Source organism: Ovis canadensis, chromosome 17, assembly GCF_042477335.2.
Source record: "Ovis canadensis isolate MfBH-ARS-UI-01 breed Bighorn chromosome 17, ARS-UI_OviCan_v2, whole genome shotgun sequence".
In the NCBI taxonomy this organism is placed as follows: domain Eukaryota; kingdom Metazoa; phylum Chordata; class Mammalia; order Artiodactyla; family Bovidae; genus Ovis; species Ovis canadensis.
The window spans coordinates 63,545,495-63,568,628 of record NC_091261.1 but is presented as its reverse complement, the minus strand read 5'-3'; the positions used below and the strand labels follow the sequence as shown (position 1 = coordinate 63,568,628).

General features: G+C 53.0%; 2 protein-coding genes across 8 annotated transcripts; both read left to right on the top strand.

The window, feature by feature from the left end:
• Positions 1–2,437: 2,437 nt before the first annotated feature.
• Positions 2,438–17,974, top strand: LRRC43 (leucine rich repeat containing 43). Of its 4 annotated transcripts, none has more exons than XM_069557784.1 (13): positions 2,438–2,542; positions 3,840–4,100; positions 4,677–4,787; positions 6,328–6,467; positions 9,013–9,251; positions 10,107–10,294; positions 11,322–11,554; positions 11,719–11,860; positions 12,016–12,171; positions 12,262–12,450; positions 12,785–12,815; positions 12,937–12,981; positions 17,662–17,974. In XM_069557784.1, the coding sequence occupies exons 1-13, from the start codon at positions 2,450–2,452 to the stop codon at positions 17,763–17,765; spliced, it is 1,932 nt and encodes a 643-aa protein (XP_069413885.1). In that variant the 5' UTR covers positions 2,438–2,449; the 3' UTR covers positions 17,766–17,974. The 4 variants fall into 4 exon arrangements, with proteins under 4 accessions (XP_069413885.1, XP_069413886.1, XP_069413887.1 ...); XM_069557785.1 differs by lacking the exon at positions 17,662–17,974 and adding an exon at positions 13,585–13,986; XM_069557788.1 differs by lacking the exon at positions 2,438–2,542 and adding an exon at positions 4,429–4,501 and having other exon boundaries at positions 4,018–4,100.
• Positions 17,975–18,082: 108 nt separating this feature from the next.
• B3GNT4 (UDP-GlcNAc:betaGal beta-1,3-N-acetylglucosaminyltransferase 4) lies at positions 18,083–23,066 on the top strand. 4 transcript variants are annotated; one of them, XM_069557777.1, is made up of 4 exons: positions 18,083–18,345; positions 18,812–18,889; positions 21,548–21,696; positions 21,842–23,066. In XM_069557777.1, exons 3-4 carry the CDS (start codon positions 21,680–21,682, stop codon positions 22,920–22,922), a joined length of 1,098 nt encoding a protein of 365 aa, XP_069413878.1. In that variant the 5' UTR covers positions 18,083–18,345; positions 18,812–18,889; positions 21,548–21,679; the 3' UTR covers positions 22,923–23,066. The 4 variants fall into 4 exon arrangements, with proteins under 4 accessions (XP_069413878.1, XP_069413880.1, XP_069413882.1 ...); XM_069557779.1 differs by lacking the exons at positions 18,812–18,889; positions 21,548–21,696 and having other exon boundaries at positions 18,206–18,345; XM_069557781.1 differs by lacking the exons at positions 18,083–18,345; positions 21,548–21,696 and having other exon boundaries at positions 18,810–18,889.
• Positions 23,067–23,134: the final 68 nt, after the last annotated feature.

Below are 23,134 nucleotides of genomic sequence, written 5' to 3'. Positions count from 1 at the left end.
TCATTAGGCATTGTTGTTGTTGTTGTTATTTAATCACAGTCGTGTCCCGTTCTTTTGGGACCCCATGGACTGTAGCCTGTCAGGCTCCTCTGTCCACGGAATTCTCCAGGCAAGATGCTGGAGTGGGTTGCCATTTCCTTCTCCAGGGGATCTTCCTAACTCAGGGATCAAACCCAGGTCTCCTGCATTGGCAGTCGTTTTCTTTACCACTGAGGCACCAGGGGAGCCCAGTCAGGCATTCAGTTCAGTTCAGTTCAGTCCCTCAGGCATGTCAGACTGAACTGAACTGTACTCCTTTCCCGATTCGGAACCAGTCTGTTGTTCCATGTCCAGTTCTAACTGTTGCCTCTTGACTTGCATACAGATTTCTCAGGAGGTGTCAGATTTCTCAGGACAGGTGGTCTGGTATTCCCATCTCTTTGTCAGGCATTAGGAAAATGCAAAAAAAAAAAAAAAAACCCCACCCACAATGAGATACCACTTCCATATCTATTAAGATGGCTATAGTTTTTGTAAATGTAAAATAATTGGTGCTGGTGAGGATATGAAAAAGTGGAACTCTCATATATTGCTGGTAGAAATGTAAAATGAATGGTGCAGCTTCTGTGTAAAATAGTTTAGCAGGTCCTCAAAATGTGAAACGTTGACCCCATATGACCCCAAAATTTCATTCTTAAGTATCTACCCAAGAGAAATGAAAACTTATGTTCATACAAAACTTGTACATGAATATTCATAGCTGCATTATTCATCAGAATCAAAAAGTAGAAAAAACTCAGATGTCCCTCGACTGATGAATGGATAAACAAAAATGCCTTCTACCCATATATAGAATATCATTCAGCCATAAGAAGGGATGAAGTACTGACGTGCTCAACATATCTGATCCTTGAAACTATTATGCTGTGTGTCCTTTTGGGATGAAGAAAAAGTTGAAAATTAGATTACAGTGAGAGCTGCACTATGGATATAGTGGCACTATAAATTAAGATCGTGGCATCTGGTCCCATCACTTCATGGGAACTAGATGGGGAAACAGTGGAGACAGTGTCAGACTTTATTTTGGGGGGCTCCAAAATCACTGCAGATGGTGACTGCAGCCATGAATTTTAAAGACACTTACACCTTGGAAGGAAAGTTATGGCCAACCCAGATAGCATACTCAAAAGCAGAGACACTACTTTGCCAACAAAGGTCTGTCTAGTCAAGGCTATGGTTTTTCCAGTAGTCGTATATAGATGTGAAGAAAGCTGAGCGCTGAAGAACTGATGCATTTGAACTGTGGTGTTGGAGAAGACTCTTGAGAGCCCCTTGGACTGCTAGGAGATCCAACCAATCCATTCTAAAGGAGATCAGTCCTGGGTGTTCTTTGGAAGGAATGATGCTGAAGCTGAAACTCCAGTACTTTGGCCACCTGATGCGAAGAGTTGACTCATTGGAAAAGACCCTGATGCTGGGAGGGATTGGGGGCAGGAGGAGAAGGGGACAACAGAGGATGAGATGGCTGGATGGCATCACCAACTCGACGGATGTAAGTTTGAGTGAACTCCGGGAGTTGGTGGTAGACAGGGAGGCCTGGCGTGCTGCAATTCATGGGGTCGCAAAGAGTCGGACACAACTGAGCGACTGAACTGATACTGATCAATATACTTAAGAATTGTGCACTTTAAACAGGTGAATTTTAGATCTCAGTCAAGATGTTGCATTTTCAAATTATAGGAACCAGAACCATCTCTTTTTATATATTTATTTTTATTTATTTGACTGCACCAGGTCTTACTTGCAGCATGCAGGATCTTTTGAGTTACAGCATGTGAACTCTTAGCTATAGCATATGGGATCTAGTTCCCTGATCAGGGATGGAACACAGGCCCCCTGCATCAGGACTGTGGAATCTTAGCCACTGGACAACCATCATCTTATCCCGTTAATTTCACAAACCAGTGCCCAGGAATCCATTGCCAGCCGGGCAGTGGACTAGATACTGAGGATGGAAAGGTGAATGAGATTGGACCAGTCTAAAATGGGACCTTGGTGCTAAATCTGTCTTTTGGGTAGACAGTGATTAAAACTTCTGACGCGGGGATTAAAGAGATCCATCTTGGAATCCACTGATTAGAGAGGACTGTTTGTCCTTGGATTCATTTCTCCTCCCCAGTTTCGCCAAAGGGGGATAAGAATTAATACTTTATTCCGAGGGTGCTCCAAAGAAACAGATTAGCAGCTGGGAAGCGCTCAATACCTGCCGGGGCCACCACAGTAATCACCCCCAGGCGGTGATGGGAAGAGTATTGCTAACCCGGTGCAGCTGGGTCTCTAATTCCTGGCTGCGGGAAGTGTCCGCAAGCGAGAATAGTGGGTTCCAGGGGCGCCTGCGCAACCGCGCCTCCGCCGCCTGGAGCGTCCCGGCGGTTGCCTAGCAACCAGCTGGCGTGGCAAAAGAGCGAGCATGGAGCCGGAGACCCGGACCTTGAGCGCCGCGGTCCGGGAGCACCTGCGACAATTGTGTCTGCACGAGTTCCCGTGCGGCACCGGCAGCTGGGTGCGGGCGCTGGCGGGGCGGCCGGGGGAGGGGCTCGGGGGTCTGGGAAACGGAGGGGACCGACCAGGGGCCAGGCCAGGGCCTAGGGACGCAGAGCGGGGCTGGGGAAGGGCTGGCTCTGGGTGCTGAGGGCGCCACCAGCCCCAGGAGTTGGTTGATAAGGAGAAGCCTGGAGAGGATGTTTGTATCTGGGCGTTTAGGGAGCGTCCTGACCTGGGGGTGGGGATGGGGGTGGACTGTGGGAACAGGGACACTGCAGGGGAGGACGAGACAGGCCCCCACCTGTGGCCTGTGGGCGCTCACCCAGGGTAGAGGGCAGGGACCCCGCATCGAGCAGAGCGGGACCGCAGGGCAGGCTCTCTTAAAGACACCAGCCTCCTTTAGGGGTGAAATACCGTCCTGAGAGCAGGTTTACAGTTAGGACCCTGCTGCGATGTGGCCAAAGGGGCTGTCCTCACCAGCTAAGTGCAGGAGGAGCATGACCTTCAGAACCAGGGGCTTCTCAAGTGTGCCAGGAAGTCCTGAGTCATGAATGGTTCCCATGGGCTTGGTGGGAAGCTTTTTGGTGTTCCTGTCCGACTCTTTGAGACCCCATGGACTGCAGCACACCAGGCTTCCCTGTCCTTCACTCTCTCCCAGAGCTTGCTCACACTCATGTTCAATAAGTCGGTGACGCCATCCAACCATCTCATCCTGTCATCCCCTTCTCCTGCCCTTAGTCTTTCCCAGCATTAGGGTCTTTTCCGAGTCGGCTCTTTGCATCAGGTGGCCAAAGTATTGGAGCTTCAGCTTCAGCATCAGTCCTTCCAATGAATATTCAGGGCTGATTTCCTTTAGGATTGACTAGTGGGAAGCTGGAACCCCATATTCCCTTGTCAGGCTGGTCCCCATTTTCATAGAAGAGAAAACCGAGATGCTAATCAAGAAACTAACTTGTTTGATGAACAAACATTGACTGGGCCCCTACTGTGTGCCTGGCATTGTGCTGTGCTTTGGGGTTTCATAGGCAGACGTCTTTCAAGACGAAGGGGTGGAAGACAGTAAACTCAAGGACCAAAATCTTTCATCCTCCACTTATGGCATCTAAAGGGCCAGATGTTCAGCCTTTGCTGCCTCTGCTTCAGAAACCTTTCCTGGCTAAGTACCTCCCACAGATTGCCTTTTACACCTCCTGGCTTCTAAGCTCACGCTGATCGTCCTGTCTTATAGTCTATTCCATTTTAGGAGTTTCGAATCCTTGAGAGGGGGTGAGTCATAAAGAGAGAAATTCTGTTCCTCCCCCCTTCCCTTACTGCAGAATAAGTCACGATTTCTTCCTCAAACTAGCCGAGCATGGCGGGAGCTGATCCCCAGAGAGGAGAAGGCCCTGAGCCCTGGGGAGGAGACGGTAGAGGATCTGCTGGGCCTAGTCCGCAGCGCCCACTCACCCTGGGCTCTGGTGGAGGGCTCAAGCGCAGAGGACCTTTTCCTGAAAGAGCTGGCCATCCAGAATCCACTGATGCTCAAAGACAGCTTCTTCTACACCTACTTCAGGTCGCTCCGGGTGGTGGACAAGGATGTGAGTGCTGGGAGTGAGCCTCAAGTACAGGGATGATGAGAGGGGAGCCATTCCCCTACGGGACTGGGTGATAAGACCTAGCCCTGCCCTCCTCCTGATTAATCTCACCAGCTTGTCCACCGAGCAGGGCTACCAAGCCCAGCAAACTTGCCCAGTTTGTTGCCGCAGAGAAGGGAGGCCTAGCCAGGATGGCCCGTAATGTCCTTGGAGCCAAAGTCAACTGAGGATTCACAGGCCCCTGAAGTTTCTGGCCTGACCCTGCGGGATGTAAACTAGAGTAGTCCCTTAAGAGCACAGAGTTCACCATGCCTCTGATCCTTGCCCTCAGGAGCTGACAGTCCAGCAAGGGACACAAGACAGGGAAGCCGGAAGGGTGTCAGAGGAGGGGTGAGGCTTGAGAGGTGAGAGGCCACTGCAGGCCCTGGCAGAAGGCTGCAGGAAAGGCGCACAGGAGAGGAAGGGGCTTGGGGTGTGGGGCGGTCGCTCTCTGAGGCTGGGCGCACCATTGCTGTCCTCAAGTAGACTCCAGGGCCGCCCCGGCCACTGCACCTCCGATCTCCCTTTCCTCCCTTCCAGGTGAGCCTGGTGGACAAAGAGCTCCTGAAATTTGTGAAGCTTGAAGAGTTGGTGCTGAGTGCTAATCAAATCAAGGAGATTGACACCACCAACCTGCCCCCAACTCTCAAGGTAAAGGAGCCCAGGTTCCATTCTGGGTCTTGGAGCCAGAGCTGCCCAGAAACCCTGCCCCTTCCTTGCCCACTCCCCAAGAGGTTTGACCATCATGTCTTGTGCTAAGGGTGGGTCCAAGGCTTTTGAAAGTTTGGCCAGATCCCTTAAAAAGTGAAACACAGGATTTCCACGTGGCCCAGAAATTCCCTTCCTAGGTATACACCCCAAAGCCTCGAAGGCAGGGACTCAGATTCCTGTACGCCAGTGTTCACTGTTCACAGTTGCCAAAAGGTGAAGACAGCCTGTATGTTATCAGCAGATGAAGGGAGCCGCAAAATGTGGTCTGTCTACACAGTCATGAAAAGGCATGACAAGGACTTCCCTGGCAGTCCAGTGTGGAAGACTCCTTGCTTCCACCTAAGGGGGCCTGGGATCGATCCCTGGTTGGGGAACTAAGATCCCTCATGCCACACAGTGTGGCAAGAAAAAGACAATCAAATGAACAACATGGATGATCTTGAAAACGTGATGCTGAATGAAGGAGGTCGGACATAAAAAGCCACGTATTGGATGATTATGTGAAATACATAGAAGAGGCAAATCCAGAGAGACAGAAAGTACATTAGAGGTTACTAGGGGGAGCAGGGAGGGACTGGGGAGATGTTCAGTGGGTAGATTTCTGTGTGGGGTGATGAAAAGTTTTGGAAATGGATAGTGATCATGATGGTTGTACCCTGAGTGAGTGTACTTAATGCTGCTGAATGGTCGCTTAAAAAGGGTTGAAATCACAAATTTTGTTTTAATATATATAAAACCACAATGAAAATATGGTAGGCCAGACAATATTATGAGTCTTCAGCTGAGTATATCAAAATAGTCTCAGTTTTAAATTAAATGCTGAGACTAGTAAATTTGATGGCAGAAGAGGCTCCACTGTATGTCTCAGTGCTGGGCTCAAGAAGAAAATGAGGAAGGCCTGGGAGGAGAAACACAAGAACTCTGCTGTCTTTGGGTTTATTCCTTTGGTCCAGGGGCACTTTGGCTTCCCCAGGGACAACTGCCATGGATTGGGAGGTTGCCAAAATATTACAGACGTCCCTTCTCGTCCTCTCCGACATCACCTCCACTCCATATTTTAAAGTTTCCTTTGCAAAAGGAAAAGAAGCTTTCTGACAGCTACTGGAGAAATATTTTCTTCTTGAACTCTTCTTTTAAAATCACCAACCCAAAGGCTATATTTATTTTATTTTATTATTATACTTTTTACTTAATTTTTTAATATTTATTTACTTGGCTACACTGGGTCTTAGCAGCAGCATATGGGATCTAGTTCCCTGACCAGGAATTGAACCTGGACCCCTGCACTGAGAACGTGGAGTCTTAGCCACTGGACCACCAGGGAAGTTCCTCTTCCCGGATCCTTAGAAGGGAGTCCAGGTGGGCAGAGAGAGACAAGGCCTGAGTACTTCGCAGCTCCCCTCCTAAGTTGCTCAGGGCTGAAGGAGGGGCTGGACTCTGTTCTCCCTGGGCTCACAGGCTGTCTGTCTGCTCGTCTCAGGTCCTGGAACTGTACGGCAACAAGATAACCAGCATGGAGTGTCTGTGCCATCACCCGCCCCCACGGCTCCAGCACTTGGGGCTGGGCCACAACAACCTCCTGGGCCACCTGGAGAGTCTGCATGTCACCAGCGACCACTGGTAACTCGGGAGCCCCCGTGGGAAGAGGAAGGAGGGGGCTGGACATGCCGTGGGGGCCCCTCTAAGCTGGTGACTTGGGGAACTCAGCTTTGCTCTTTTTTGTAATAACTCCTGGTTGGCTGCTAAGTCCAGACCTAGGGTTTTTTTCTCTGACCCCATAAACCAAAAATCCCACTGAGGTCCAGGGAAGGGCACCAAGAGCCAATGAGAGTGAGCGGACCTTTTGCTTTGAGGACATGCTTCCAATTCAGGATTCCTCTTGCTGTTTGGGCCAGTGAATTCTTGGTTCTGAGGGCCGTCCTGCAGCTCCCTGGCCTCCACCCATCAGAGGCCAGGAGCGTCCACCCCAGACCCGCTGTGACAACCCAAAGTGCCACCTGGCCACCGGGGGGCAAAGCCATCCCCCCCACCTGAGAGCCGCTGCCCTACAGACAAGCCTGCTCTGACTTTGTCTCCTTGGTGGGTGAGCAGTGGTCAATCTGAGACGTCTGAGGGCAGCAGAGACCACCCGTGAAAGCCTATCAGAGGAGGGACTTCCTCGGCAGTCCAGTGGTTAGGACTTTGCCTTCCAGTGCAGGGCGTTGCAGGTTCAATCCCTGGTCAGGGAGCTAAGATTCCATGTGCCTTGGGGCTGATAACCCCTAAAACATAAAACAGAAACAACATTGTAACATATTCAATACAGACTTTAAAAATGATCCACATTAAAAAAGACAAAAAAGACCCTCCCTCAGAGGAAGCTGGGCCAGAGAGGCCTGTCAAGTCCTCTGTGAGGATTCCTGGGGCCCAGCATCCCAGGCAGACCTCCCTGGGCTGAGGTTCACGACAATTCTTTCCTCACAGCCCAGGAAGGCCTCAAGGAGCAGGGCAGCTTTCCCAGGTGGCCTGGGAACGTGCTCGTGGAAGGCCTGTCTCTGGCCCTAATTTCCTCCTTCTCCTCTTTCTCTATCTTGACAAAGCTGCCTCTGCACAGCCTCGACCACGCACAATTCCAGTCCCTGACTTCCACTGGCCTCCGTCGTCAGGGAAGCTACGGGGCACAGGAAGAGAACACACACTTTGGGTTGTGTGTGACAGCTGAGTTCAGAACTCTGCCAGAGTTCTAGGCATTCTGGTTATTTTTTATTAATTTATTCATCTAAAATTTTTGGCCACATGGCATGTAGGATCTTAGTTCCCCAACCAGGGACCAAACCCGCACTCCCTGCTGTGGAACCGTGGAGTGTTAACCACTGAACCTCCAGGGACGTCCCTTAAGTGTTCTGGTCTTTGATTTGGGAAACAGGCTTATGATAACATCACCTGCTTGATGCTGAGTGTGGATTTCATAGAAACATGTATGTGTGAAAGCGCCATCTTTTGCTGTTTTGAATTCAAAAGGAGGGTACACGGTCCTGCGAATCCATCTTTCTGATGCTTCCACCAGTTCTCCTGAAGGAGGCTGGTATTGGGCAAAATCTGTGTGCTGGTCCAAACGAAGTGTTCTTCTCAGGTATTTCTGTGACTGGCTGGTCAACATCAGGGCAGGATGAGAGGAGGAAAGAAGGGCAGGAAAGGGCAGGAATTTCCTCCCTAAGGGTCAGAGACAGGCCTTCCACGAGCACGTTCCCAGGCCACCTGGGAAAGCTGCCCTGCGGCTGGAGATGGTCACGTGTGATGGCGGGATTGTGCTGATGAGGTGTCCCCTTGTGAACTGTTGTTGTTGCCGCTGCTCTCAGAGCTGGAATCCATTCACTTTCTGGTTTGCACAGTAGGGAGGCCTGCCACCGGGTGGAAGGTACAGGGTGCCTCCTCTGTCCCTAGCAGCTGGTTCTTCTTGTGCCCCAAGAAACAAACCAGGGACTTCCCTGGCAGTCCAGTGGCTAAGACTCCACACTCCCAAAGCCGGGGGCCTGGGTTTGATTCTTGGTCAGGGAAGTAAATTCCACATCCACGACCGAGACCTGGTGCAGTCAAATAAATAAGTAAATATTAAAAAAAAAAAAAAAGGAACAAACCAGACTGCTTCCCACAGTCATGGCCTGGTCTGACTCTGGGGCACTTCTTCCAGCTTCTAGACCCTTCAAGCCTCACACCCTGTCTTCCCGGGCCCCCCTGTTTGTCGGACTCTCCTACCCACCCCCACGGCCCCTCCGTACAGAGGCCTGCCTCCACCTTCCTCGCCAGCCTGTCCATCTCTGCTGAGTACCTTCTAGATGTCTGGGAGATAGCCGGATGGTTAGCTGAGAAGAGGTCTATACACATACAAGTTGAGTGGAGGCAGGAGGTGACGGCCACCTCTGTACACAGAAACAGCAAGGGGGTCGGGGGAACCGGGGGCTCCATCTGGACAGGAGGCTAACTCGGATCAAGAGCAGCTTGAGCCTGAGTGTCAGGGAGGGCCACAGTCTCCCATCCCGCCCTCAGCACCCGGCCTTGTCCAGCCGTGACTTGGGGTGCTGGGGGTGCTGGCAGAGGCAGGCGCAGCGACACGACTGCGGCTGCCTGTCCCCACCGCTCTGCTCACCTGGCCTCATGCTCCTGGGCCGTGCCACTCGCCTTTCAGGCCCAACCTCGTCTCCCTGGACCTGAGCTTCAACAACCTGACGGACCTGCACAGCATGGTGGCCGGCCTGCAGACACTGCAGCACCTGAGGCTGCTGCTCCTCCAGGGCAACCCACTGGCCCTGGTGCCCCACTACCGGGGCTTCACCATCGACAGCCTGGCCAGGCTCTGCGTGCTGGATGACATCACCGTGGCGTCCAGCGAGAAGCATCTCTTCCGGGGGCTCAGCCACAGTGAGGGTGAGGGGGCCAAGGCGCAGGGCTTGGGGGGATTGTTGAGGGCTCCCCAGCCCAACCACCTCCCTACTGGGTGCATGTGTCTTGTTTGTCACCCAGCTCGGCTGACTCAGACCCTGGTCAGGTGTAACTCACTTTCTTGGGCAGAGTTCTCTGCCAGATTTTGATCCACGTGATTGAGATTTGGGGACAGAAATGGTAGGGGGTTGGGAGTCCCCTCCTTTCCTTCCGAGACAAATGGGAAACATTCTTTAAATCAGCTTCTTGGCTTGCTGGTGGCTTGAGATCACCTCTTGTGGCTGTACCAGAGTCTTCTCAAGGTCAGGGTGATGATACAGGGTATAACAGCTCTGCGCTCTGCCTGTCAGGCACCGGCTAAAGTCACATAGCCTCAATCTGCAAGGATCCTGCAAAGCAGTTCCTGTCGTTTCCATTATACAGATCAGGAAAACAAGGCTGAAGAGGGGCGTCTTGCCCAAAGGAAAGTGAAAGTGTCAGTCACACAGTCGTGTCTTGACTCTTTGTGACCCCATGGGCTGTAACATCTGTCCTTGGACTTCTCCAGGCAAGGATACTGGAGTGGGTAGCCATTCCCATCTCCAGGGGATCTTCCTGACCCAGGGATCGAACCCATTGCAGGCGGATTTTTTACTGTCTGAGCCATCAGGGAAGCCCCTGAGACTTACCCCAGTTCCCTGCATGTTGAACTTGGCAGCGCTGGGACATGAACCCAAGTCTGCAAAGTGAGGCTCAGCCCAGCTCAGAGCAGGAGGCAGGAGGCGTGCTCACCTGGCCTCCTTTGCTCTCTGTCCATCTCATCCCTCGGTTCCCCTCACCCCTGCCTGTTCCCTCCTGCAGATCTCCTGGTGCCTGAGGCGCAGATATTGGTGACTGTTGGAAACCTCCGAGGGGTGCTGGACTCCTCGGTCTTGGACCCAGAACCAGGGCCCCAAGGCCCTTTCATCACTTACAATTACTATGTGACGTACGATTTTGTAGAAGACGAAGAAGGCGAGGGAAGCCAATACAGCGGAGTCCTGGCCGAGGTGGGTGCCTGGGGCAGCTCTGCCCTTGGGCTCTCAGGGTCCCCTGTGCAGACGGGATGGCTTTAGGGAAACCAGGAAACCCCTTAGCATGGATCTTTCCAATGCATACCCTCCTCTGAACAGGAAGGCAGCTTCTGCTCAGCCCCTTTCTTGAAGCTGGTGTTGCTGGCTTGCTCAGTCGCTTCAGTCGTGTACAACTCTTTGTGATCCCCTGGACTGTAGCCTCCGGGCTCCTCTGTCCCTGGGATTGTCCCAGCAAGAATACTGGAGTGGGGTGCCATCTCCTCCTCCAGGGGATCTTCCCGACCCAGGGATCGAACCCACATCTCTTATGTCTCCTGCAAGTGGGTTCTTTACCACTAGCACCACCTGGGAAGCCCCTTGAAGCTGGAGTGATTCTCAGTCATGCTCACCCCTTCCTCATCCCCCTTGAAACAGAAGCAAAGGACCTAACAAGGAAGCAGCCGAGATTCTCAGGAGTAGGCTGCTGGCCTCCCGACCCTGTCCTCCAACTCCCCCTGTACCTCCCTTCTCCCTTCCCATCACAAGAAAACCCAACAGTGTCATCCGACTGGGAGAAATGCGAGGGTTTCCTAACGTGTGAAGAAATTGTTACTATTTTTACTCTTTATTATTATTATTCATTTATTTATTTGTCTGTGCCGGGTCTTAGTTGCAGAATGTTGGACCTTCCATCTTTGTTGTGGCATGCAGGATCTTTAGTTGTGGTGTGTGGGATCTAGTTCCCAGGGATTGAAGCCAGGCCCTCTGCGTTGGGAGCTCGGAGTCTTAGCCACTGAACATCCAGGGACCCTGTCTTTACTCTTAACATAGAACTTTCAGAAGAATCAAGACTGGGTGTTTTCTTTGTTTGCTTGGTTGGTTTTTAACTTCCTGCCCTCTAAGGCCATGCGTTTCTTTGCTTCACATCCATCAAGCACAGGTGCCCGTTCGCACCATGTGCGCGTCATGTTGGGTGTGAGCTTTGAGGCCGGCAGTCTTGAATGTATTTTCACGTCTTTGACAGATCATCAAGCCCCCTTCCAGCTTGGAACAGCTGGGTGAGGACATTCTGGAAGAAATCATCGAAGACATAGAAGAGTCCTTGGAATCAGGGCTGGCCTCCCTGTCCGAGTTGGGGGAGATGGAGGAGTCCATTGTCTCTGGCGCTTCCGAGCCGTTGCCACAGTCCATAGGCTCTGCAGAAGAGCTGGCCAAGCTGCGGCCGCTCCTGGATCCCAGGCTCTGCCCATCCCCGGGGTAAGGATGCTCACGTGGCTGGGGGCCAGGCCCAGACCACACTGGGTGTTTACTGTTTTCTGTGCCCCCATCCCTCCTGGCCTTCTGTCCCTGGCTTTGCTGATCTTCTCAAAGCCCTCCCCGGATGGCACAGCCCGCCACCATGTGGCCTCTCTGCTCCCAAGGACAGTGCTCTTCAGCACGGTGCCCAAGCCCTGGTCTGACGTCATCCCCTGCAACTACGAGCTGCAGCACACGCTGAAGGACCTGGTGCCGCTCAAGGCCTTCCTGCTCTCAGGGACCACGGTCACCGTCGTGGAGGAGAAGGTGGGTGCCAGCGTTCTCCAGGCTTCATACGCTGCCCCTGTCTCCTGTGCTCTGCTTTTCTGTCGGGTATCTGTAGCCCTGCCCCCTCATTGGTGAGGTCTTTGTGCTTTTCCGGAAAGATCCCCGCTAGCCCCCTCCCCGCCTCCACTCCCTAGATTCTCTCCTGGCCTGTGGAGCAGCCGCCTTCCTCAGACAGTCCCTTGGCTGCTAAGAAGGGCAAAGGAGAGAAGGACAAGAAGGAGAAGGAGAAAGACAAGAAAGACAAGAAGGGCAAAGACAAGGCAGACAAAGGGGAGAAAGAACCCCCCAAGGTACCTCCAGGTGGGGATGGTGGCCTGAGTGGTGGGAGATGCTCCTGGCCCCCTGCCCACACCGTCCACCCACCTGGCCTCTCCCCACAGGCGCAAAAGGGGAGCAAGAAGCAGAAGGAGCTTCCTAAGGAGATGCGCCAGGACCCGCCCATCCTGCGGGTGCTGGGCAGCAGCCCAGTGGTGCTAGAGGCCCTGCTGGCGGGGGAGTCGTTTGTGTCTACCGTGTGCAACTTTGGGGTGATCCGGACCTTGGAAGCTGACCGGCTGACACTTAACAGGGTATAACGGCCCCCACACACCCCTCCCTAGCCCGCAGATGCCTGGGGGGGAGGGGAGGGAGGGGGGTAGGTTGGGGAAGGGGGAGTAGAACCACAAGAGGGTGGGGGTGGGGCATGCAACAAAGGTCATCTGCCCGATGGGTGGCCTTCTCGAGTTTGAAGGGCCAGGCAAGCAGGCAGGCCGGGCAGCTCCTCCTCCGGAGACCCCCGCCTCAACCCCCTGGTCTAAGAGGGACCCTGGCCAGGGAGCTCTCACCCGCTAGCGTCTGGACCCAGCTCTTCCCCGGTACCCCCCCACTCCAGTGAGGAACCTATTCTGTGGTTCTCTCTCTCAGGATGCAAAGAAGAATAAGAAAGGTAAAAAAGGTAGGTGCCGATGAGGGGCAGAGGGCAGGGAGGCTTTGCCGAGGACCAGCTTTGGTCCGTTAGGGTTGCCGTAAGTTGCCCCAGGGCAGGTGGCAAGTGAACACCAGACATTGCTTTCCAGCTGCACTGGAGGTGAAGTCCAAGACCAAGATGCCAGCAGCACCAGGTGACAGCCCTTGGCCTGGTTGGCACCTTCTCCCTGGGTCCTCACCTGGTGGGAGAGGGGCCAGCACCAACCAACCCCCGCCCTCATGACATAATCACCTTCCAAAAGCCCCACCTCCCAACAGCATCCCCCTGGGGGGCTGGGATTTCCACACAGGAGTTTGGGGAAGGGCACAAATATGGCAGGACTCCCTGAGGGCTCAGCCTGACTGGGGACTGAAGGGATGGGAGGATGGAGAGTCGTATTTTCCACCCGATGGGAGGGGCACGCCTACCTTGAGGACCAAGCCCTGAGTCTTCCCTGTGGCCCTGTGCACAGGGGCCTGCCCGGGGCAGAACAGGCGTCTTGGGGCGGGGCAGAACGGAGTGGGGAGGGGAGGCTTGGGTTCGGGGGTCCAGTGTCCTTCCGGCTCAGCGGTAATCCTGCTCCTGCACAGCATGCTAAGTTGCTCAGTCGTCTCTGAATCTTTGCGACCCCGTGGACTGTGCCCCGCCAGGCTCCTCTGTCCGTGGGGATTCTCCAGGCAAGAATACTTGACCCTCCTCCAAGGGCTCTTCCCCACCCAGGGACTGAACTGGTGCCTTATGTCTCCTGCATTGGCAGGCAGGTTCTTTCACCATGTGAGCCCTACCTGGGAAGCTCCTGCAGGGCATTAACTCTTCTTTGCTGTATGAGGATCTCGGGCTTGTTGTGTGGGCAGTGGCAGCATTGGAATAGGTAAGTTTTAGATTTAACTTATAGAACTCTTTGGCTTACGGGGAAAGATGGAAGACATTGCTCAGTTGGGAGACTGCTGCAAAAGTCTAGGTAAGATCATAGCAGTGCTGTTAGCAGCAGGCAATGTGGAAACAGCCCAGATGACCATCAGTGGATGAACTGGATAACCAAAATGTGATCTACCCATACGGTGGGATTTTTCAGAGAAAAAAATTACTTGCTGTGCTAGGGCTTAGTTGTGGCAGTCCAGTTCTTTAGTTGCAGCGTGCATGATCTTTAGCTGTGGGACTTGAGACCTTTTAGCTGTGGCATGTGGGATCCAGTTCCCTGACCAGGGATCGAACCTGGGCCCCCTGCATTGAGAGCTCAGACTCGTCTTCGCCACTGGACCACCAGAGAAGTCCCCATACAATTATTCCATCATGAAAAGGAATGAATCCCTGACACATCCAACTCCATGGGTAAAGCTTGAAAACTCAGTGCTGAGGGCAAGAAGCCAGACACAAAAGACTGCGCAGTGTGTGATTCCATGTTATATGAAATGTCGAGATTAGTCAAGTCCATAGAGACAGAGAGTAGATCAGTGGTTGCCTGGAAGTGGGGGAGGGGAAAGGGGTGTGACTGCCTAATGGGTTTCCATCTGGGGTGATGAAAACGTTCTGGAATTAGTGGTGATGGTTGCACAACATTGTAAATTTACTAAAAGTCACCGAACTGTATGCTTTTAAATGGTTTAAATGTTTTGAATTTTATGAGACTTTTCTCTCGCTGGAAAAAAAAGTCACCTTAAAAAAAAAAAAAGAAGCATTTAAGGCAAGAATCAGAGCCTGGACTTAGGAATGGGTGGTGAGGATGGTGTGTAGAAGACGGAGCAGAGAGCCATGAGGAAGAAGGAACAGGCCGACTTGGTGACTGGGGAGCAGGCGCAGGCGCAGGCGCAGGCGGGACTTCTGCCAGGCAGTGACTGGGGCCTGGCGGTGCGGGGGGCGGTAGGAAGACGAGCTCAGCTTTGGGGACGTGAAGTTTGAGAAGTTGAGTTGAGTGTGCATCCAGAGTCCCCGTGGTCGACTGTGCTGCCGAGCTGCCTCCTCTTCTCTGACTCCATCTCCTCTGCCCTGGTCAGACCGCCTGGTGGTCTTCACTCAGAATGCCTGCAGTTTCCTTAGCCTGCACGGGGCATGTCTACTCAGAGGACTTACTGCACACTTCCCACTCACTCCGCTGCTGCTTCCTGGGTCAGTCAGCTTCCGTGACCCTTCTCCAGGGAAGCTGATCGTCTGGTTGGGGTTAGGCCCTTTATCTTCTTCACAACATCCTGCGTTTTCCTTTACAGGAAATCGCAATGATCACAGGTATCACAATGATAGCTACATAGATGTGAATCTGTGTAAGTGCTTAATTTTTTAAATTTTATTTATTTATGGCTGCACGAGGTCTTCATGCTGCATGCAGGCTTTCTCTAGGGGCGGTGAATGGGGGCTACTCTCTAGGAGCAGTGCAAGGGCCTCTCACTGCAGGGGCTTCTCGTTGCAGAGCACGGGTTCTAGAGTGCGAGCTCAGTAGTTGCAGCACACGGGCTTAGTTGTCCCGCAGCATGTGAGATCTTGGGCTTCCCTAGCGGATCAGATGGTAAAGAATCTGCCTGCAATATGGGAGACCTGAGTTCGATCCCTGGGTTAGGAAGATTCCTTGGAGGAGGGCATGGCAACTCACTCCCGTATTCTTGCCTGGAGAACCCATGGATAGAGGAGCGCCAGGTGGACGCAAAGAGTCCATGGGGTCGCAAAGAGTTGGACGTGACTGAGCAACTAACATACACACACACACGTATGTACACACGAGTAAGCTCCAGTAGGGCAGGAGCTATGCTTGTATTCTTTAAAGCCACACAATCTCCAGCTCCCAGCACATCGATTGAATGAATGAACCAGCTTCTAGGTGGTGTTTAAAGCCGTGAAAATATGAGCTTATTGATAGGAAAGGGTTGAGCCCAGTACCCTGGGAAACACTACAGATTCTGAGCAGGAAGAGAAAGCAAGACCTGAAAGGGTCAGACTTAACTGTGTCCTAAAACAAAACCTAAGGATGTTGATAGGAATACAGAAATAGCCAAGCCAAGGTGAGGTAGCCAGGCACTCAAGGTAAGTTCACAACGTCTGCCACCCAGTGAGAAATTATCAGGCATGTAAAAAAGCAAGACAGTTCAGTATATAATGAAACTGAATCAATTATAATTGACTCAGCAATGACATATATGATAGAATTCATAGACAAGGACATTAAATCCATCTTTATCATTATATTCCATAGAGCCAAGAAGCTAGAGGAAAGATTGACCACGTTACATAGTGACATGGAAGATAAATCAGAATTTTAGAGATGAAAACCATAGTATCACTTGAAAAATGTACTCGGTGGGATTAATGGCAGATTAGACAATGCAGAAGGAAGACTGAGGAAACTAACCTGAAGCAGTAAAAACTATCCAGAGTTAAACTCAGAGAGAAAAATGGCTGGAAAAAGAATGAACAGAGCATTAGTGATCAGTGACATAAATTCAAAGGAAATCACATCCACAGAGTGGGAGCCCCCAAAGGAGAGTGGGAAGGGAAGACAGAAATTTAAGTTGATAGTTTTCAAATTTGAGTGTTTAAATGGCCACTGTTCTGCTGCTGTCCTCTGGTTTGCATTTTTTTTTCTGATGATAAATCTGATGTCATCTTTATCTTTGTTCCTCTGTATATAATGTGTCCTTTTTTTTCTCTCTTTAAGCTTTAAAAGTTTTCTCTTTATCACTAATTTTAAGCAATTGTATTGTTAAGCCCTGGGATTAAAATGAGCTTAAAGAAAGCTTTTACTTTTTACATTTTTGCTGATTTCTTTAATGTCTGGTTTAACTGAGGAAGCCACATATGCAGAGGTGCTTCTGCAGTGAGTCTGTGTGATGTTTGCTGTAGTTAATGTGTGAAGAAAATAGATTCTCACATGGACATGCAACTGGAAAAGAGGGAAATACCTTAATAGACTTTTAAATAATTGTGGATATTCTTTGACATTACATCAGGCTTGACAACCAGTAGTTTTTAAAAGAAGGTTGTTACAACGTGGAAACAATCTATATGGATGAAGTTTTTCATAATAAGTTATGTTACATTCATTAGTCTACATTGTCTTAAAAAAAACTGCATTTTGAACATCTGTCTTACTCATGAACAACTGCTAACATCTGGTCATTGTTTTTTGTGAAATATTGGTTCACTGAGTTACACATATTTTCCAACTGTTCACATGTTTCTTTATCCATTATCTCCAAATGGATTTCTTTATCATCAAACCTATCATTTGAAAAGTCTTCCAGTATTGAAAAACTGTTAAGTTCATGGTGGCAGACACAGTGTTACAAAGTTCTACCTGGAAGTGCAAATGTTATAAATGTATTTATCCAAATGCTTTCAGATGTTTTGCCTGGAGTGCCAGGCTTGCTTCATTCGTTTTTTAGAAAATATTTTCCAAATATTCATGCTGAAATAGCCATATTTTAAATATATATACATATATTGATTTGGCTGCCCCTGGTCATGAGGGATTTAGTTCCCTGACCAGAAATGGACCTGGCCCCTTGCATTGGGAGCGTGGGGCCCTAGCCACTGGGCCCGCCAAAGAAGTGCAGAAATAACCATATTTTGTCAGCCTTCTTTCAAGTGAAAAAGATGTCTGAAGAAAAAGCAGCCAGTTCATCTTGTAACTCACATTGAAGCTTGTTGAATGACTTGATTAGATGTGATTTATGCCTTATTACAGTTAAGACCCCAGGGCAATTCTGAAACCGTGCTGGCCTGGGGACCCAGGTCAGGTTTGCATTTTGGGGACGGAGTCGCCCGGGTCTGCCGTGCACAGCCAACCCGCTCATCGCTCCGGATTCACATTTTCATATTCCCTCAGACGTAAAATCTTTGGTTTCAGTGTTCGAAAGTGACTATCAGCCCGAGCCCTTGACGGTGGAGATCCAGATCCAGCTGATCCAGTGGCGCTCGACGGAGGAGGCGCTCCGGGGCCTCGTCATATAGAGCGGGATTAAAGGTGGTTCTGACACCGTGGATGTCCGGCCGGTCCAGTTCTGACCCCGCGACTGTCCGGCCTGCTGGTTCTGACACCGGTCTGTCCAGCCGCCGCCGTGCGTCCGGGGAGCGGGGTGCTGGCCAGGAGGAGCGGGGAATGCTGGCTAGGGAGGAGCAGGCGGCTAGCAGCGGGGTTGGGGCGGCTGGCCAGGGAGGAACGGCGTTGGGGGTAGGGGTTGGCCTCGGGGAGGGGAGGAGGGGGTTGCTGGCCGGGGGAGCTGGGGTAGGGAGGAGCCGGGAACTGGAAGCGGATGCCTGGCGGGGGAGAGCCAGGGAGAGCCGGGGAGGACCTCCTGGCCGGCAGGTGCGTGGGGTGGGAGGGGCCCCGCCCTCCAGAAGCCCCGCCCTCCAGAAGCCCCGCCCCCAAGCCCGACCTCCGCGGCTGGGGAGGTGGCGGTGCGCGGGGTTGGCCAGCGCTCAGGGCCGCCGCGGAGCCCCGCCCTCCGCCCGAGCCCAGAAGAGCAAACTCTGCTCACCTGGTGCCGCTGCGCGAGCGCCTCGCCTGTGCCCAGACCGCGTGACGGCTCAGGTAGGTCGGCGAGGGGCGGGCGAACGGGTGTCGGGTCTGGGGCGCCTGGAGCCCCTCTGCTGGGTGGGGCCCTCTGTGTGAGCAGAGGGGTGCCGGGCCCCTGCCCGGGAGGGGCAATGCGCCGACCTGGTGCCGACGTGGTCGCCCTGCCCGGCGGGAGCCGCTTCCTGCCCCCAGTGAACCGTCGGGGCCAGGGAGGTCTCCTGATACCTCTCTGCTTCTGTTCGCCCCACTGGGGCAAGAATGGCTGGAGCTGGGGGTTTGGCCGGGGGCAGCCTGGGGGCGCTTGCTCCGGATTCCCCGTCGTGCAGCGCTGCTCTCTGTGCTCCGGCCCGGAGAGGGGTGCCTACCGCGGGGCTCTGGTCCTTGTTCTGGCCACCCTGCGGGACTTTGCGCCCCCACAACAGTCCTCTACGGACTGTCGTGTGGAGAATGAACCAGCCCTCGACCCTTTCCCTCATCGAAGCATACCAGGTCACCGAGACCAGTGAGGATCCCAGAAGCAATTTCCGACCCTTAGGGCTCAGCACCCACTTGAGTGAGGGTAAGGCGTGCACTCACCGAAGCTTGGCACCGGGCTTGGGGGCTCACAGAATGTAGGGAGGCTTATGTTTAGCAGGTACTGAATTGGATTCACAATAAGCGCAGTGTAGTGGGGAGCAGAGGAACGGCCCCGTCCTTGCGGTGGGGAGTTGGGGGTTAGCTCCCGCAGTGGAGCGCCGAGGAATTGGGCGCACTGGGAGCGCTGTGGGCAAAGGGGCAATCGGGTCCACAGCGCCTCTGAAACGCACAAGTCAAAACCAAACTGCTGGCTTTGCACCCTTCTCGGTAAATGGCGCCACCAATCTGCTCCCACTCTCCCCTTCCCCCGGCGTCCTCTCCCGCAGCTAGCCTATCTCCCACACCTGAAAGCCATTTTCCGTGTCTGCAATCCATCTGGCCCTCAGGCGCCCCACGGCCTCCACCCTAGTCTCAGCTGCGCTCCCTTACTGACTAATGGAAGAGTTTGCTAGCTACTTTCGTGTTTCCATTCTTGCCCTTCCATAAACCATCATCTAAGCATCAGCAGTATGCTTATGGACAGGGAGGCCTGGCATGTTGCGATTCATGGGGTCGCGAGGGACTGAACTGAACTGAAGCATCAGCAGTAGTGACCTCTCAAACAATGTAAATTCTTTTACTCCCTCTGCTAAATCCTCTAAGGGATCTCTGCAGTGCTTACAATAAAACCCTAGACCTTTCCCGGGAACTTCACTATGGATCTTGTGCGTGACCTTCCTCAGGCTTTTGCTTCTGCTTCACTACCTACCACTTTCCTCCTTGTCCTTTACACTCCAGCCACACTGCACACCTCCTGTCCTCTGTCAGGAGCTCTGCACTCAACTGTTCCCTCCGGCCCAGACCGTGCTCTCCACTACTCTCCCCACTCCGCCTCCCCAGAGCTTTAAAAATGATTTCTGGCTGCGCTGGGTCTTCGTTGCTGCTCGCTCGCTTTCTCTGGTTGCAGTGAGCAGGGGCTCTAGCTGTGGTGCTCGGGCTTCTCATTGCAGTGACTTCTCTTGTTCTGGGTCACAGGCTCTAGGCATATGGGTGTAGCTGCCCCACGGCGGGTGGAATCCGGACCAGGAATGAAACCCATGTCCCCTGCATTGGCAGGTGGATTCTTAACTCCTGGACCACCAGGGAAGTCTCCCCCTCCCCCTAGACCTTTATGTGGTTTGGATCCTTACTTTGTTCAGTTGCTCAGGTGTTCTTTATCAGGGAGGTCTCGCTAAACTACTGGCTTCCGGGTAGTAGACAGCCTGCCGGGTCACTGTATTCCATCACACTGCTTTAATTTCTTCTCAGCCCTCTGAGGTTTGTACTGGCTTCTTGGACTGTGAGAGCTGTGACCCTGCCGGTTTTGCCTGCTATGGCAGCCCTGGCAGCTATCAGTTCAGTCCCTCAGTCGTATCGGACTCTTTGCGACCCCATGGACTGCAGCACACCAGGCTTCCCTGTCCATCACCAGCTCCTGGAGCCTGCTTAAACTCATGTCCATAGAGTCGGTGATGCCATCCAACCATCGCATCCTCTGTCGTCCCCTTCTCTCCCTGCCTTCAATTTTTCCCAGCATCCGGGTCTTTTCCAATGAGTCAGTTCTTTGCATCAGGTGGCCAAAGTACTGGAGTTTCAGCTTCAGCATCAGTCCTTCCAATGAATATTCAGGACTGATTTCCTTTAGGATTGACTGGTTTGATCTCCTTGCAGTCCAAGGGACTCTCAAGAGTCTTCTCCCATACCACAGTTCAAAAGCACAGTTCTGGCAGCTCTAAAAGATGCTTTTGGGGGAGTGGCAGCAGAGACAACAGGGATGAGATTAATGCAGGTAGACTGGATCGAAGTGATGGCTAGCTGGTCCAGGACGTAGCAGGGGGGTGACGAGGAGGGAGACTGAGGCCTGGCCTTGCTACTGTGAGCTGTGGGTAGGTTGCTGTGCTAAGTTACCATTTCTCAGCCTTCTCTTTGGATCACCGGGAGACTTGCTAAGAGAAAACCGGAGCTCAGTAAGCAGCAGGAACTGGCGAGAGGTGGCTGCAGGGGAGCCTGATACAAGTCTGTGGCTTCCCCATTTGTTTCATGCTCTTCCTGTGCATTTTTTTGTGTTTTCCCTAAAGCCCTGTTTAAGTGACTCCCCAGGAAACCCAAGCCACGCAGGGCAGGTGTGGAGGGCGTGTTCTGTGGCCTCTGCCACCTGCTGCTGCCCTACAGTGGTTCCTCCCCACTCCCCAGTGGGCCAGACTCCCTAAGGACAGTGTCTGGGGCTGTCATGTCTGACACTGGGTCTTCCATCAACAGACCACTCTCGAGTTTCTGGAAATAAGCTGTGTCATTTTCATTGAAACTCATTAGGTACTTGAGTTTCTTGGGAAAGACTGAAAACACTTGTGGTGTCTCATATATCTAAAGTGGCTGTAAGTCTTTTTGGGGAAAAAGTTGAGCCAAGTTCTCTAATGACAGCAGAAGGGAAGCAAGCGCTGGCACGGCAGGTGCGCTTGGTCTGTTCCACGGGAGGGGGCTGCGGAAGGAGCCAGAGGACACACTGAAAAAAATAAAAGGACCTAGTTGCTGGAGGCTCAATGGTTGTGGTGCCAGGCTTAGTTGCTCTGAGGTGTGCGGAATCTTCCTGGATCAGGGATCGAACCCATATCTCCTACACCAGCAGGCGGATTCTTTACCTTTGAGCCACCAGGGAAGCAGAGATGCCAGAGACACAGGTTCGATCTCTGGGTGGGCAAGACCCCTTGGAGGAGGAAATGGCAAGCCACTCCAGTATTTTTGCCTGGAGAATCCCATGGACAGAGGAGCCTGGTGAGCTACAGTCCATGGGGTCACAGAGAATCGGACATGCCTGAGTAACTTAGCATGCACGCACGCACGATGGTGGGTTGCTCTTGGATGGAGGAGGTGGAGGCCGGGCCAGGACTGCGTCCGCTCACCAGCGCTCTCCTTGCAGGACCACCATGTTCCGCAGGGTGGGGTGGCTGGTCCCGTACAGCCTTGCAGTGTTGCTGCTCAGCTGCCTGTTCTTTCTGAAGAAAGAGGCCAAGCCAGCGGGGGGGCTCGTGGCCCGACAGCCCTTCTGGGCTCCCGCAGGGCTCCGGCGCAGCCCATGTCTACCCAACCACACGGTGGCTAACGCCTCCCTGTTCCTGCCCACCCGTCACCGCCTCTTCTTGACCTACCGCCACTGCCGCAACTTCTCCATCCTGCTGGAGCCTTCGGGCTGTGCCGAGGACACCTTTCTGCTCCTGGCCATCAAGTCGCAGCCCGGCCATGTGGAGCGGCGCGCGGCCATCCGCAGCACGTGGGGCCGGGCGGGAAGCTGGGCTAAGGGCCGGCAGCTGAAGCTGGTGTTCCTCCTGGGGTTGGCAGGGCCTGCTCCCCCGGCCCAGCTGCTGGCCTATGAGAGTCGCGAGTTTGATGACATCCTGCAGTGGGACTTTGCTGAGGACTTCTTCAACCTGACACTCAAAGAGCTGCACCTGCAGCGCTGGGTGGCTGCTGCCTGTCCCCAGGCCCATTTCGTACTAAAAGGAGATGATGACGTCTTTGTCCATGTCCCCAATGTGCTGGAGTTCCTGGATGGCTGGGACCCAGCCCAGGACCTCCTCGTGGGGGACGTCATCCGCCAGGCCCTGCCCAACAGGAACACCAAGGTCAAATATTTCATCCCACCCTTGATGTACAGGGCTCGCCACTACCCGCCCTATGCTGGGGGTGGGGGGTATGTCATGTCCAGAGCCACCGTGCAGCGCCTCCAGGCGACTGTGGAAGAGGCTGAACTCTTCCCCATTGATGACGTCTTTGTGGGGATGTGCCTTAGAAAGCTGGGGGTGAGCCCCATGCACCACGCTGGCTTCAAGACTTTCGGAATCCGGCGGCCCCTGGACCCTCTAGACCCCTGTCTGTACCGAGGGCTCCTTCTGGTCCACCGCCTCAGCCCCCTGGAGATGTGGACCATGTGGGCACTGGTAACAGACGAGGGGCTCAAGTGTGCAGCTGCCCCCTTGTCCCAGCTTCCTGGGGTGGGCTGAGCGAGTGGACTGTTTAATTTTTCAAACATGATGAGAAATCAAGAACCCTGCAACCTGGCCCTGGACAGGCTACAGGGAACGGTGACTTTGTTTTTGTAAACCCCTCCCAAACCTTGCTAACTTTGATTAAAATACTGAAATCTGGCTGACTTGTACCAGTATGTGTTAAATGGGCGAAGCATGGCAGATGCTGCTAAAACTCCATGAGATGC

What these genes read in the sequence shown, in the direction of transcription:
- LRRC43 (XM_069557784.1), top strand. Translation starts at nt 2,450, where the DNA reads ATGGAGCCGGAGACCCGGACCTTGAGCGCCGCGGTCCGGGAGCACCTG. An exon ending in TCACCGTCGTGGAGGAGAAG is followed by an intron (nt 11,861 to 12,015) that starts GTGGGTGCCAGC and finishes TCCACTCCCTAG; the next exon opens with ATTCTCTCCTGGCCTGTGGA. An exon ending in ACCGGCTGACACTTAACAGG is followed by an intron (nt 12,451 to 12,784) that starts GTATAACGGCCC and finishes TCTCTCTCTCAG; the next exon opens with GATGCAAAGAAGAATAAGAA.